Genomic DNA, 14,071 nt, shown 5'->3' on the forward strand with positions numbered 1-14,071 from the left:
GGGCAGCTTATGTACCCCATGTGCTCACCGGCACTGCCGAGCGGTTTCATGCGGGGTTTTGTGGCACCAGCCTGCACCTGCCCAATAGAGGGAGGGCTGCTGATCGCGAAGAGACCGATGGTGCCGAGAGCTTAAAGCAACGAAGACTAATATCATGTAGATCGACGTATTGCAGCTGACGAGGAAATAGAGGCTGAGTGGTGTTTCGTTGATGCAGTATATGTGGTATTCCATGCTTCAAGAATCAGAACCCAAACCACTGCTCCAGGGCCGCCTTGGCCGCGTCCACATCTGGCTTCATATGGTCATCAACCGCCCAAGCAACAACCCCATCAGGTCGAACTAATAAAGCACGCAGCCCTCGCGTGTCCCTAGCGCCCAGGCCAATATATTCGACTCTGGCCTTGTACTTCCCTTCGGCAACCAGTTGCTTGAATGCTGCATCGTCCTCGAAATCAACAAGAAGTCCCCGACCATGTTCCAGTTTGGATCCTAGCCTGGAGCCGTCATACAGTTCGAAATCCGGTGTGCTGCAGCCGACAAGTGGATGGGCATACGCCTCACCCTCGCCAAGAGCGTACCGTTGTGACAGGCCCGAGAAGCGACCGATGAACAAGTTGGTCCCGTCAGTAGTGTCAATTAGGTCACGAATGAGCGCCTGGACAGCCGCACCGTACGGGTCGGGCTGGAGCACCACAACTTGTGCTCGCGTCCACTGGAGCACCCAGGCCCCAGCGGGGTGACGCTCACTCTCGTACGTGTCGAGCAGTGCCAGGTCTGATAGAGGACCATCAGACCCCGATTCTCGTCGCACGGTTGCGGCAAGCTTCCAGCCTAGATTCATAGCGTCGCCCAACCCGAGGTTCATGCCCTGGCCTCCAAGCGGTCCGTGGATATGCGCGGCATCGCCGGCGAGGAGGACGCGGCCCTTGCGATAGCTAGTTGTTTGCTTGCACCGGTCGGTAAACGTTGAGACGAGGTGGATCTTCGTGATCTTGACATCTGTTATTCCTGATATGCGGCGAAAGACGCTTTGAACGTGCTCCTTCCCGATGTCCTGTGCGCGGTCGAAGGCACCACCGTCAAAGTCCGTCATGTAAAGAGTGTCAGGCTTTCTTATAATATACAGTCCGGCATTCGTGATGTGGAAATCCGGTCTTAACTTGTCGGGGTAGTCCCAGTCGCACTGAGCCACGTAACCAGTAAACTTGGGCTCCGTTCCAACAAAGTCGAATCCTGCAGACCTGCGAACCACACTTCGTCCGCCGTCACATCCCACGAGCCGCTTCCCGCAAAACGATTGGTTTTCTCCAGCTTCCACCGTGACGCTGTCGTCGCCATGTGCTACTATCTTCGTAACAGCATTACCCCTTAGAATTGTAACGCCCAATTTCTCAGCACGCTCCGTCAGTACCGCCTCGACGCGGTCAATAGTGGTAGGGCCAGGAACCAGGGTCGGCCCTGGGAGGCGATATTTCCAACGGTCCATGTCCAATTTGTTGGCGTCAAGAGGGATGCCGGCAAAGTGACCGCCGAACTGGAAACCTGGGGTTTTCTGATAAGATGAGGGCCGCTCCCCAGGGACAAAGAGCTTGCTCAGCAGCCCTCGCCAGTAGAAGTTTTCAAGTGATGGCGAGTTCATGCCACGAAAGCCCAACGGGTCGGCTTTCCAGGGCGATTCAGGCCTGCAGTCACGTTCTAGGACAAGAACAGATGCATGAGCTAGTCCTAGCTCGCAGGCCAGAAAGAGCCCGATAGGGCCTGCGCCGGCGATGACAACGTCGTAGAGCTTGCTCATGGTTGAGTGCGCCGAGAATGTAGCTCCGAGTTTTTGGGGTAGACGCGTCTGCTCGCAGTAAAGAATGCATTTCTGGAGGTTCCATGGGAGTTTTAATAGCTACACTGAGGCACTACAGACGCTCTTTGACTTCGGCCCCGTTGGAGTTGAAATTATATAGGCAGAAAGAGGGAAAGGAGGGAAGCCCCCCGATGCCCTTGCCAAGCCTCGGGGAGATTCGAGGTCTTTCGGGGTCAGAATCTCCGAGCGAGCAAGCTTTCGGGGAGACGAGCCTCCAGTTTCCCCGAGATCCGCAAAACCACCAATCGGATCACCTCTTGCTATCCAGCCTTGCCTGATTCTCCCTGTAATGACTTATCGCTTGCATGTGCCAACGTTACTGGGTTTGATCGATCAAAGGCTCCCTAAGGCTCGGTTCCCCAGAGTTACGGGAGAGTCACCACAGGCGTTCGCCTAGCAGATGGCATATCTTTTCTGCTAGAGCTCGAGCCTCACATTCACGACTACTGCACTCTCAATCACACCGACCCCCACTCACGATGAGCCTTCCAGATGTCTCGCCGGGACCGACACCCACTAAGCGCAACTCTGCTGCTTGCGTTCACTGTTCCGATTGAAAAGTCAGGTGTGACAAAGTCCGCCCATGTAGTACCTGTGTCAGACACGGTGTGCCATGCATTTTTCCTCCGCCAAAGCCAAGGGTGCCTCGAAAGAGACGAAAATGTGTACACATCGAAGAGTATGAGAAGTTACTGAAGCGATATGAAGCATTACGCCGAGACAAAGACGTCAAAATCGACCGGCCCGAGGTCATTATGTCTTCACAGGACGAGCATCATATCACTAGCAGCCGCTCAGAGATACCTCAAACCGTTGGGCAAGTGACACCACCAGACTTAGCTGTCTCTGGGCTACAAACAACAATCTTCGAACCTCGGTTGCTGCAGGGCCAGGGAGGCATGAAGCTTGTCCACAAGTAAGCAATAATTTCTTAATCTCAAGAACGAGGCTGATTCCCAATAGCAGCTTGTGGTCAAGAGTGGCCGAAGAGGTACGTGGTCTTAGCTCGTCGTGGCTCCTGCGGACTTGACAGCCTTACCCGTCCTACTGCTGACGGTGTGGTTAGATCCACGACGCAGGGGGCCCACTTGAAGAAGACTCAACAGACAACACAAGCGAGGATGAGCCGTCCCATGATGATTTTGCTTACGTTCTAGGCCGCAACGCAACCGTGACTATATCCTCACACCCACCCCCTCAACTCATCAATCAATTATGGCAGATTTTCATTAGAAACGTTAATCCACTTACGAAGGTGGTGCATGTACCAAGCCTTCAGTGTGCAATAGAGAAAGCAACCAACAGTATCGAACATATCCCGAGAGGATTTGAAGCACTCATGTTCGCCATATATACCACCGCTATTTTGTCGCTTACACAGGACGAATGCAAACAAATACTAGGGGAGACCCGAGCGATACTGCTTCCCCGTTACGTTGCTGCTACAAAAGCAGCCTTATCTCGTGCAAGATTTATGAGCAGTACTAGCCTTGTGGTCTTGCAGGCACTGGTACTCCACATTCTTTCCATCCGAGACAGCTACGAACCCCGTGCTGTGTGGAGCCTCACTGGAGCTGCAATTCGCGTTGCAGAAGGTATGGGAATGGGCCTCGATGGCACATTGCTTGGTTTGCCGCCTTTTTAAACTGAAATTCGTCGACGCATCTGGTGGCTACTCAGGACACACGACTTCCGCGCGGCAGAGTTGAGTGGTCAGCCAAAGTTCCGAGACTTCGAACTCGATGATAGCACCCCTAAAATGCCCGCTAACGTCAACGATAGCGACCTGTATCCTGCAATGTCACGAGCAGCTGTTGAGTCGGGAAGACCAACAGAGATGATATGGTGCATGGTCAGATCGGCGATGGCCACTTTCGCGGCTGGACAGACAGCAAAAATGGCCAAACTACGAAAAGTCGCGCTTACCTGTGATGAATACGCTGCTATGGACGACTTGGAGCGAAGGGACAATTTTATCAATGGGATCCAAGACATGTTGGAGACAAAGTACCTGCAATTTTGCGATCCAGCTAACCCCCTACAACTTATGGCCCTTGTTGGTGGTGGTCGAACAGCAACAAATCTTGTCCGATTTATGGCTCACCATCCACGCCGATGGGCCTACCAGGACAATGTGCCAGAATCAGAACGAAATTTTGTCTGGGGAGTCGTTACTCGGCTCCTAGAGCAGTACAACATGATGCAGTCACACCAACATCTGAAGCGTTTCGCTTGGCACGTGCCCTACTTCATCCAATGGCACGCTGTCATCCACATCCTGGACACGCTCCGAGCAGACCCCTTACACAGTGACGCTCAGAGAGTTTGGCGGCTCATCGATATCTTGTTCGAAAACAATCTAGAAATCTTTCTGGGTATCAACAGGCCAATCATCGCGGCGGTCGGCAATCTTTGTTTGAAAGCATTTGGCTCTCGCGAAGCCGTTTTGAGGGCCGAGAAAAAAAGTTGCTCCCATCCGCCGGAATACATTACCAAGCTTCGGGAACAACGAGATGCAGCAAAAGCAAGAAGAGAAGCATTGACTAAGAGCAAGGGAGATTGAGCAACCAAAACATATTAAGGGCAGCGGACAAGGACTACGCACTGTCAGATACAAAATCGAGATCAACAGAAGCAACCATTGCAATTCAACTGCAGCAGGTTAACAGCTTTCCAGGGAGCACCTGGACTGAAGATGACGCATGCTGGCTCACCGATAACCCAGACGAAGGCTTTCCCCTTGATGGAGCAACCGACATGACGAGCCTATATACGGATGCCATTCTGGCGCAAGACTATTCACTTAATGTCCCCAACGAGGATGCCATAGACTGGGAACCATGGGATACCTGGTTTAGCCATCTAGACCCTTTACATCCAAATATCGTCCCGCGACCAGAACGACGGATCAGCGTCCAGAGCCTGATCTCGAAGTGATGGATACAGATACGCCCAGCCCCAACAACTCAACAGTCGGCTTTGGAGTGCCGATTTGGCGTGTCTTTCCTTACTGCCGCATCGCCCAACCCGAGTGTCGTCGAAGTGCATCATTGTCCAAAACGGCCCCGGCCGCCGCGAGAGGTGCTTTGGCGTCTGAAGTTCAAGTATCCGATGCCCCCCAAAATTCTCGGGTTACTCCTTCAAGGCTTCCTCCAGGGCTTGCAAGTTGTGAGGGATGAAGTGGACCTTGTACGGTTTCGGCTGTGTCGTCAGCGAAGCAGGGTTTGCCACTCCTTCAATAGGACTGGTCTCGATGAAGCCGTCCGGGACGATCTTGAAGCTGTTCATGATTCTCAAAAACAAAACATACAGCTCTCTGTATGCGAGTTGTACGCCAATGCACATTCGGCCCCCTGTGCCGAACGTGAAGATGGGAGTTTCGGGCCTGTCTAGCCAGCGCTCGGGACGAAATTGATCTGGATCTTCCCACAATTCCGGATCTGGAAGACACCAAATTCTCAGATTGATAAGGCAAAGGATGTACCTAAAGCGCACTTACCCATATTGCAGGCCCAGACATTCAGGAATAACACTGTTCCTTTTGGTACAACTTTATTATCATAAACGAAGTCCTGAATGGTACAACGCGGAAGTGACAGCCTCGTGACTGAGAAAAACCTGCGAAAAACAGATATGAGCATAGTACGGCGACTTGTTGAATTTGAGTTGAAACTAACCTCAAGATCTCTTTGATGACTGCCACAAGATATGAGCAGCTCTGGTCGTCTGCGGCATCGCAAAGGGGATTCTCTTCAGAGTAGGTCTCGCGGATGGCCGCGAGCGCTTTCTCCTGAATGTCCTGTCGTTTCGCCAGCATTCCAATTCCCCACGACACAGCAGAGTTCATCGTATCAAGACCAGCAGCTAAGAGCGTAAGATTCAGTGAACTCAGCTCCAGGTCGTTCAGCTGCGCCTCCTCATCAACGAGAAGGTTGGCTCTGATCGATGGCTTGTGAGTGCCATTCCGGATACGTTCGTCTAGGTCCTTATCCAGGATCTGCATATATCTGTCTCGGCGGATTTTCATGTCTTTGGCCTGCGTGGATTGTGTGTTCCAGGGATTCAGACGGAGGAGCGGTATATAGTCCTGCAAGTTGCCCGTCGTGCTTCGAAAGTTGCTGATGGTGTCTTCTACATGGACAATCTCATGGAAGAGCTCGTTCTGTGACTCCATTCTTGTTCCCCAATGAAGAGTAAGACCGATACTCATGTTCATACGAAGAAAAAGTGGCATAGGGTTGACCCCTTTCTTGCCAAAGTCACCATAACTGAGAGCCTCGGAGAGGAAAACTCGGGTTTCTCGATCGAGGTGTGGAATATAGCTGGCCACAGCGGGTCGATTCACCGCCGTCGCCACCGCCTTCCTTCTTCTCTTGAGAGATTCAGACCATGGACTTGTTCCCAATGTTGTCCCCGCTGTGTCCGAAATGATCTTGATGTTGCGGTTAGTTTGTTTCAAGAACAACAAGTACTAAACATAGCCGAGCTCACTTTATGGAAGGTGTAAAATTCGGGTCTTGAGCTTGTGGCGTGCGAATTCTGGTTGAAGATGGCCTTCGCCGCCGCCGCCGAGTTGACCACGAGGACCGGTATGTTTCCAAGCTGGATTTGGTAGACGGGCCCGTACCTCTTGGCCCACTGACGGTACTGCTCCGGGGCGTCCTTTTGGCGAATTTGCCACAAGTTGCCCACAATAGGTTTCCCGGGAGGACCTCCGAAGCCAGGCACTCGCGCCGACGAACGGACGAATTCATACAGAGTGAATGCGACCAGAGTCGTCACCGCCACAAGTGCTGGCAGTATTGTCCATCTGGTCTCAATGATCTTAGCAGCATATAACAAAGCCATCGTTGCGGTTCTGGTTGAGGCTCAAAGGCTTCGCTCAACAAAGGAATAGGTATATGCGAGGAAGAGTGCTTTCCATCTCGGTCACTTGAGACTCATGGACAGTCATAAGGCGGCTTTAAAGGCTTGATGCTTGCAGCCAATTGTTCAAGCGACGAGCGTCCTTGTGATGTTTGGTTCCATGAGACCTGAGGCGTCTGAACGGAAGACCTCCGAGATTCCGACTTATATCGCAAACCTGAATATTTGGTGGTACACCGCTCATCTTGCGGCTTTCCGAGATCCCGGTCATCAACCTATCAATCTTTCGGCACATCAGCAATTGGATAAGGGTGGTTTCGAGAAGATGATCTCATTAAGTGCTGACAATATGAAAGATGGCTCATGGCTCAGTTAGGAAACAATTGTATACTTTGCGTGGCTGATTTTGTTCGGGAGTATGCCGATGTTAAATCTTGTCGGATGCGAAGGTTTCATACCCCCTCCCGGTATCGGTGAGATAGAGAGACATTGTTAAAATGGCGTTCCACCTTGCGGTCGTCTCTGAGGATTGGCCCTAGGAGTACCTGAAATCACTGCTGAGCGCTGATTCATTGTGCTGCCGAAGACGCAGGATGACTCAAGTCAGACGACCATTCAAAGATGTCGAATCAGAACGTCCAGATTTCGATCACTCTACCAACTTTGTCTTGTCAAAAACTATATGTCCAGATTGGAAATGGGGTCAGGGTGCCCATGACGGCGGTATTGGTTTCGACAAGAAACACATCGAAATCGACCCTTATGGACCAGGGCGATCTGCAGTGAACAACTACAAATTGCTGATCTCTGGAATTATCCCAAGACCCATTGGCTTCTTGAGCACTCGAAACGAGGACGGCACATTGCGGAATTTGGCCCCTTTCAGCTACACACAAATAGTGAACCATGACCCACCAGTGTTTGTGGTGGGGTTTACAGGCTCAAAGGACAAGGATACGCTGAGGAACCTCAAAACTACCGGCGAATGCGTCATCAATATCATCAGTGAACATTTCATCGAAGCTGCAAATGCCGCAGCTATCGATGCCCCCTATGGAACGAGCGAATGGGAGTTGGCAGGCTTGACGCCTGCCCCCTGTCGGGAAGTCAAAGCGGATCGGGTCAAGGAGAGCATGTTCAGTATCGAGGGAAAACTGCTCGAGATCAAGGATTTCGAGAGCAGGTTCACTAGAGGCACAAAGTCGGGCTCCATGGCCATTATTGAGGGCGTACGCTTCTGGGTTCGTGAAGACGCCCTGACCGCAGATCAAGCCAGCATCGACCCTGCTGTGTTTCGCCCTGTTGCTAGACTGGGAGGAGTTGCCTATGGCCGAGTCGCACAGGCCTTTGAGATACCGAGACCTAAATACGAAGAGCTCAAAGACCAGCTGCCAAATTAGCAAGGCAGACAGTACAATTGCATATATCTACGGATGGCATGACATGGCAGAAAACGTTACATAGTGCTTCGTTCACCATTTTCACACCCGTTGAAATATGCTAGAGCAGGACTATGGGTAAGGTCCAGCCAACAAAATACTTCATATTTACAGTTGAGTCCTGCTAGCCTTCCGAAGACGGAACTTCCGCAAGTCAATAGAAGGAGACAGCCGACCAAGACGGAATGGCATAAATAGCCAAACCAGAACCATTCTCAGGCTCCGCATTTAAAGAACCCATTCTTCGACCACGCGGACGACAACGTAGGCTTTGATTGACAAAAATTTAGTGACGAGAGACATATTCCGCAATGGCACCATCGTCATGGATTGACATTGCCTCTGATAGTCGGTTTTCCCTCGCCAATATCCCATTCGGCATCGCCACCTTTCCAAATTCAGAGAAACCAACAGTGGCTGTCGCCATTGGAGATTATGCTCTCAACTTGGCCGTTTTTGCCTTGCGCGACGGATTTTCTCAGCTTACAGAGATTCAGGCTCAAATTGGAGTCTTCGACCAACAGAGCCTCAACGGTCTTGCGGCCTTAGGGCGAAGCCTCTCGGGGACTGTACGACGCTATTTACTAAACATCTTCCGGGCGGACACGCCCTACCCTCATCTACTAAAAGACAACCAGGAGCTGCGAAACCAATGTCTTGTGCCCTTGACGCAGATTCGTATGCATCTCCCATTTCAGATCGGAGACTTTAGCGATTTTTACGGAGGAATGAACCATGCGTACAACGCCGGGGCGCTGTTTAGGGGCCAGAATGGAGCTCTCTTGCCAAACTATGTGCACCTTCCAATGGCCTATCATGGCAGATCGTCTTCAATATTTGTGTCAGGGACTCCTGTACGAAGGCCATGGGGCCAGATTGTCGAGGATATCACTGCCGCCAAGAAGCATCCAATACTTGCCCCGTGCCGCTCTATGGACTTCGAACTCGAACTCGGCTGTTTTGTCTGCGGTGGTAATCAGCCATTCGACAACATCTCGATCAAGGAAGCAGAAAACAACATATTCGGCTTCGTCTTGCTGAACGATTGGTCGGCACGAGACATCCAGCGGTGGGAATATGTACCTCTGGGCCCATTCAACGGCAAGAACTTTGCGACTACAATCAGCGCCTGGGTTGTCTTAGCAGATGCCTTGGAGCCCTTCAGGAAACCCGGGATGAAACATCCAGGAACAGTCTTGCCGTATCTGCAGGAGCAGCGCGAAGCCTTCACATATGATCTGAACCTAGAAGTACAGCTCGTGAGTGGCAGCACGAAAAGGGCATCAACCATCTGTTCGACCAACGCATCCGATGGACTGGTCTGGTCTTTCCCTCAAATGCTTGCCCACCACACCATAACAGGTTGTACCATGAGAGCTGGTGATCTCCTAGGATCAGGGACGATTAGTGGTTTGACTACTTCATCGCTGGGATGCTTGTTGGAACAGACGTTGAATGGAAAGCGGCCAATTCAACTTGAAGGAGGAGAGCAGCGAGCATGGCTGGAAGATGGCGATGAGGTTATCTTGAAAGCTTGGGCTGGCAACGAGATTGATGGATATGTTGGTTTTGGCGATGCTGCTGGAGTCTTGCTATCTGCTCACAAGCAGATTGCGTAAGAATACGATACCTTCGCCTAGGTGAATGTTGAAAGTGCTTGCCCTCATTGATAGTCTTCACATGTCGCGTTTGGTAATCGCGCAAGGACCGCCCACTCATGGTTCCAAAAAGCGTTACTTCCTACACACCGAATTTGAAGCCCAGGGTCTCGGCTTCAAGAAGCCTTCTTGCCAAATTGTCTGTTGTCTGACCCTCTTCTCTCCTTGATCATGGATGTCGTGGATAGTCGGTGAAAATTTGAAAATGATATTCGACAGGGCGCTCGGAGGTACGGAAACATACTTGCTCGGAGGCGCTCGGAAATTTCCGAGCCTTGTCAGCCGGACCCTTCAGGAGGCAAATACGAACTCGGCAGAATTGACCTGGGATCTGCGAAAACATACCTAGGTAGCCTAGAAGCTTGGAGCCAGTGGCCTGATGAGCGAGCGAGGATTATCTATATTGGCGTCCTTAATATTAAAGAGTGCTTGTTGAGGTAAATCGGGTCACAGCACACAACTCTCCACCGGACCATCACACACGATGCCTTTCTCTAAGTTCAAGACGCCTGAGAAGTACAGATACCAAACCGGCTTTGGGTCTTATCAAGAGTAGGTGACATTTCCACAGAAGGACTCCATCGTGTTCCTTGCTTTCTCCGTACTCATCTAACAACTCCAAAATAGATCTGAAGCGGTCGAGGGTGCTCTGCCAATTGGACAAAATACACCACAGCGGCCCCCATTCGGCTTATACACAGAAAAGATTTCAGGCAGTGCTTTCCAAGCGCCCAGACCGGATAATCAGCAGACTTGGCTATATCGCATAATCCCGTCAGCCGTACACGAACTGTTCGAACCAGAAGTTCTACAGGACGGTGCCGAGCAAGCCACCAATTACAATGCCTACAACGATCTTGTGCATACCCCAACGCAGGTGCGCTGGGACCCATTCGATATCGAGGAGAAGGCGGATTGGGTGCATTCGATGCGCTTACTCTGTGCCGCCGGGGATGTGTCGACGAAATCAGGGCTGGGCTACTTCATTTTCACGGCGGGACAGTCGATGGATCCTACATCAGCCTTCTCCTCGACGGACGGCGAGCTTTTGATCATCCTCCAGACTGGCGTCCTCGACATTAAGACGGAGTTAGGCCACTTACTGGTACGGCCCCTGGAGATCTGCGTGATCCCTCGAGGGATCAAATACAATGTGTTGCTCCCCGAGGGTCCTGTACGGGGCTATGCGCTCGAGCTCCATCAGGGGGTCTTTACGCTTCCGAATCTTGGCCCGCTAGGATCCTTCGGGTGTGCCAATACCAGGGATTTCCAGATCCCGGTCGCTGCATATGAGGAAGCCACGGAAGGCGTCGAGTACAAGATCATCAGCAAGTTCAACGGCCGTCTCTACGAGGCCAGGCAGGACCATTCACCCTTTGACATCGTCGCCTGGCACGGGACATACTACCCGTACAAGTACGACCTTGGCCGCTTCATGACCGTCGGGAGTATCTCCTACGACCACCCCGACCCGTCGATCTTCACCTTACTGGCCTCGTCGGAGGGCGTAGCAGAGCTGGCCATATTCCCACCGCGCTGGCTGGTCATGGAGAACACATTCCGGCCCCCGTGGTACCACCGAAACACGATGGCCGAGTTCATGGGCCTGATCCAGGGCGAGTACGATGCCAGGACGGACGGCGGGTTCCAGCCTGGCGGAGCAAGTCTCCACAATGTCATGGTCGGACACGGTCCCGACAGCGCTACGCACGCCCGCGCCTCAGAGATGGAGCTCCTCCCTCAAAAGGTCGGTGAGGGCAGTATGGCATTTGTCCTGGAGGCGAATGTGCTCCTGGGCCTGAGCCAGTGGGCCTGGTCCAAGTCGAACAAGAGGCAGTTGAACTATAATGCTCGGACGTGGCTGGGGCTGAGAAGTCACTTCAAGAAGCCCGAGGGGGCCAAGGTGATTTCGCCATTGCTTGATCAGCAGCTAAAACCCAGTGGGGAGGTGCAGGCGAAAGTGAATGGTCATTGAAACTCCAAAGTTGTATCTTATGCGTAGCAGTATGAGATGATGCCTTCTTCCAAAATATGAGAAATAAGACAGCATGTGTGACTACGCTCGGCGTTGTAAAACGCGGGATGTCTTTATGATCTGAATATTATTAGGCCGCTGTAAAGATATCTGATTAATGAATGGCAAAATGACCGGAGAGCCGCAAGGCTGACCATTGTCTAACCAGACGATTATTGCAGTGGGAAAGCTTGACAGATTTCGTGCGCTGACACCCTCACAACGGCGAACCGGCACGTCCAGCGCCCGCAAATGCGTTTTGCAATGACTCCCAGATCGGCTGACCCTCATATGTGAGATCCCCAAGTGGTGGACACGTCAGAGGATCAAGTGCCGCGCCCAAGGCCTCCGTAAGTAATTTCAAGGGAACCGCCAAGGCCGAATAGAGCGGGGACAGAGAGTCCGGCGAGACAGTATTGACAATCTGGAACGCGAAACAAAGCAGATTGTTGCCTTCCAGCAACGTCGCTGCATTCAGAAAGCCGCCTGACAGATCTGCGATGTCCAATGGTGTGAAGGAGTTGACGGTGCCCGTATTGCCTCCAATCGACGCCAGTTGGGGATACTCGACGAACCATTTCACCAAGTCCAAGTTGAGCTGCACCAAGCCATAGTCGACTGGGGTTTTGTACCAGTTGTTCGGGATGCGCTCCCATCCTCGTTTGTACTGGAGCGAGCCATCGCTGTTGTCGAACACGCCCCAGAAAGACTTGAATACCTCCTTAGCTGATCCAACAGTCAGTAATGTCCCTCCGCATGTCGAACCTTGATCCACTTACTCATGATCCCCTGCGGGTTCTCTATGGAATGGTTCGCCAACAAGCGAAGGGTAAATGCAATTCCAGCATTACGGGCAATGGCGCCAGTATAGGGTCCATACCAACAGTAGGGGTTGGTGGCAATGCATTCGTTGAGCATATCAACCCCATGTAGGAGCACATCATCTTCCGAAATAACATCGGTACCCTCGCCAGCACGGTTATAAAGCTGAAGAAAGCGGCTCATGTCCATCGTGGAAGCATCACCAGTGACATAAAGATCATCGCGAGTGAGTGAAGCATCAGCCTCGATCCAGTTGTGCGACCTCCCAATGCCTCGTGGTTCACCAAGAAGCCCCAGCAGGTTTCCGAGAAGATTCTGGGCTTGGGGGGACGATTGGTCAATAGAGAAACCTGGACTCAAGGCTATCGGGTTGCCGGTCCAGACAGTGCCTGAACAGACTTAGCTGGCGCTTCTGCTTTGGGGTTTGCTATGTCGTACCCATAACGGCCAGAATTGTTGATAGCCCAATGTCCATTCCGTACACTTATTTCATAGTTAACACCGTCTTTGTACAGATTAGCTGTTGCAATATTCACCTTCATTGATGACGCCGATAATATCGGGAAACTGATAAATTCAATCGTTAGACTCAATGAGAACCACAATTCTGGACTTTGACCTGCCTTTGCAATTCCAGAGCGATCAATATAGCCATGGTTAGCTAATGCATTGAGTCCGGGACATGGCCCTCGTTGTGCGCTCGAAGTAGGCGCCTTCCATTGATACTTGCCATCGACTTGTGGTGTGTTAGTCATGAACTTCAAAAGTCACACGAACAGGTTACCTTGGATGGGTGTATCTAAAGGGTTGACCAGGAGCCTTTTCTCTCGTTGATGTTGTACTTGACGAATAATGTCTTCGAACGTCAAGTCCGCTGGGATATCAAATCCGCCCGCTCGAGCGAGAAGCGCGACATTGGAAGCCGTGGGGAATGCCGAGGAAAACACACAGCTACCCAGTAGTGCGGCACAAGTTGAAAAAAAGAACTTCATCTCCAGAAAAAAACGAACGACAATGCCACTGAACTGGCCAGCGACGTACCAAAAGAGCGAATGAAGTGAGTTGGCAAATGGTGTTGGTAGAGCAGAATCAGAGAATCAACATATTGTACGTAGAACAATGAGGGCTACTATCAGTGGCCATTGGAATTTGAAATTCTGCACCGCTAATTGGGATGCAGATCAATGATGTCGACTCATCTCGCGGGAGCGGACGTTCATCATCGCATGAGGCCAGCCAGTTAGCAAGCGACTAAAGAGGCAAGCATCCTCCCAGGAGCTCAGACTTCAGGCGAGAACAGCAAAAAACAGACGGAGTGGGCCTATACCTGCCAGTGTCGAGCACTGATTTCGTTATCAAAACTTCTCGAGTCTGGAATAGTTACTCAGGGTACGGAGTACCTGACAAGGGGCCA

At 51.7% G+C, this 14,071-nt stretch overlaps 8 protein-coding genes across 8 annotated transcripts; 5 read left to right on the forward strand and 3 right to left on the reverse strand.

Moving 5' to 3' along the window:
* Nucleotides 1–244: 244 nt before the first annotated feature.
* Nucleotides 245–1,798, reverse strand: Z519_05416 (uncharacterized protein; the record flags this gene model as incomplete). Its single annotated transcript, XM_016763156.1, has 1 exon — nt 245–1,798. One exon carries the CDS (start codon nt 1,796–1,798, stop codon nt 245–247), a length of 1,554 nt encoding a protein of 517 aa, XP_016620769.1.
* Nucleotides 1,799–2,613: 815 nt separating this feature from the next.
* Z519_05417 (uncharacterized protein) lies at nt 2,614–4,421 on the forward strand (the record flags this gene model as incomplete). Its single annotated transcript, XM_016763157.1, has 4 exons — nt 2,614–2,774; nt 2,822–2,849; nt 2,925–3,453; nt 3,562–4,421. The coding sequence occupies 4 exons, from the start codon at nt 2,614–2,616 to the stop codon at nt 4,419–4,421; spliced, it is 1,578 nt and encodes a 525-aa protein (XP_016620770.1).
* Nucleotides 4,422–4,990: 569 nt separating this feature from the next.
* Z519_05418 (uncharacterized protein) lies at nt 4,991–6,706 on the reverse strand (the record flags this gene model as incomplete). The annotated part of the gene is made up of 4 exons (XM_016763158.1): nt 4,991–5,298; nt 5,358–5,476; nt 5,536–6,290; nt 6,350–6,706. The coding sequence occupies 4 exons, from the start codon at nt 6,704–6,706 to the stop codon at nt 4,991–4,993; spliced, it is 1,539 nt and encodes a 512-aa protein (XP_016620771.1).
* Nucleotides 6,707–6,872: 166 nt separating this feature from the next.
* On the forward strand, nt 6,873–7,100 carry Z519_05419 (uncharacterized protein; the record flags this gene model as incomplete). The annotated part of the gene is made up of 1 exon (XM_016763159.1): nt 6,873–7,100. The coding sequence occupies one exon, from the start codon at nt 6,873–6,875 to the stop codon at nt 7,098–7,100; it is 228 nt and encodes a 75-aa protein (XP_016620772.1).
* Nucleotides 7,101–7,317: 217 nt separating this feature from the next.
* Z519_05420 (uncharacterized protein) lies at nt 7,318–8,124 on the forward strand (the record flags this gene model as incomplete). The annotated part of the gene is made up of 1 exon (XM_016763160.1): nt 7,318–8,124. The coding sequence occupies one exon, from the start codon at nt 7,318–7,320 to the stop codon at nt 8,122–8,124; it is 807 nt and encodes a 268-aa protein (XP_016620773.1).
* A 350-nt stretch (nt 8,125–8,474) lies between these two features.
* Nucleotides 8,475–9,782, forward strand: Z519_05421 (fumarylacetoacetase; the record flags this gene model as incomplete). The annotated part of the gene is made up of 1 exon (XM_016763161.1): nt 8,475–9,782. One exon carries the CDS (start codon nt 8,475–8,477, stop codon nt 9,780–9,782), a length of 1,308 nt encoding a protein of 435 aa, XP_016620774.1.
* Nucleotides 9,783–10,305: 523 nt separating this feature from the next.
* Nucleotides 10,306–11,796, forward strand: Z519_05422 (homogentisate 1,2-dioxygenase; the record flags this gene model as incomplete). Its single annotated transcript, XM_016763162.1, has 2 exons — nt 10,306–10,373; nt 10,449–11,796. The coding sequence occupies 2 exons, from the start codon at nt 10,306–10,308 to the stop codon at nt 11,794–11,796; spliced, it is 1,416 nt and encodes a 471-aa protein (XP_016620775.1).
* Nucleotides 11,797–12,052: 256 nt separating this feature from the next.
* Z519_05423 (uncharacterized protein) lies at nt 12,053–13,312 on the reverse strand (the record flags this gene model as incomplete). Its single annotated transcript, XM_016763163.1, has 5 exons — nt 12,053–12,561; nt 12,615–13,046; nt 13,096–13,140; nt 13,194–13,224; nt 13,277–13,312. The coding sequence occupies 5 exons, from the start codon at nt 13,310–13,312 to the stop codon at nt 12,053–12,055; spliced, it is 1,053 nt and encodes a 350-aa protein (XP_016620776.1).
* Between the last annotated feature and the right edge of the window lie 759 nt (nt 13,313–14,071).

The sequence above is a fragment of the Cladophialophora bantiana genome (assembly GCF_000835475.1).
Source record: "Cladophialophora bantiana CBS 173.52 unplaced genomic scaffold supercont1.7, whole genome shotgun sequence".
Taxonomy (NCBI): domain Eukaryota; kingdom Fungi; phylum Ascomycota; class Eurotiomycetes; order Chaetothyriales; family Herpotrichiellaceae; genus Cladophialophora; species Cladophialophora bantiana.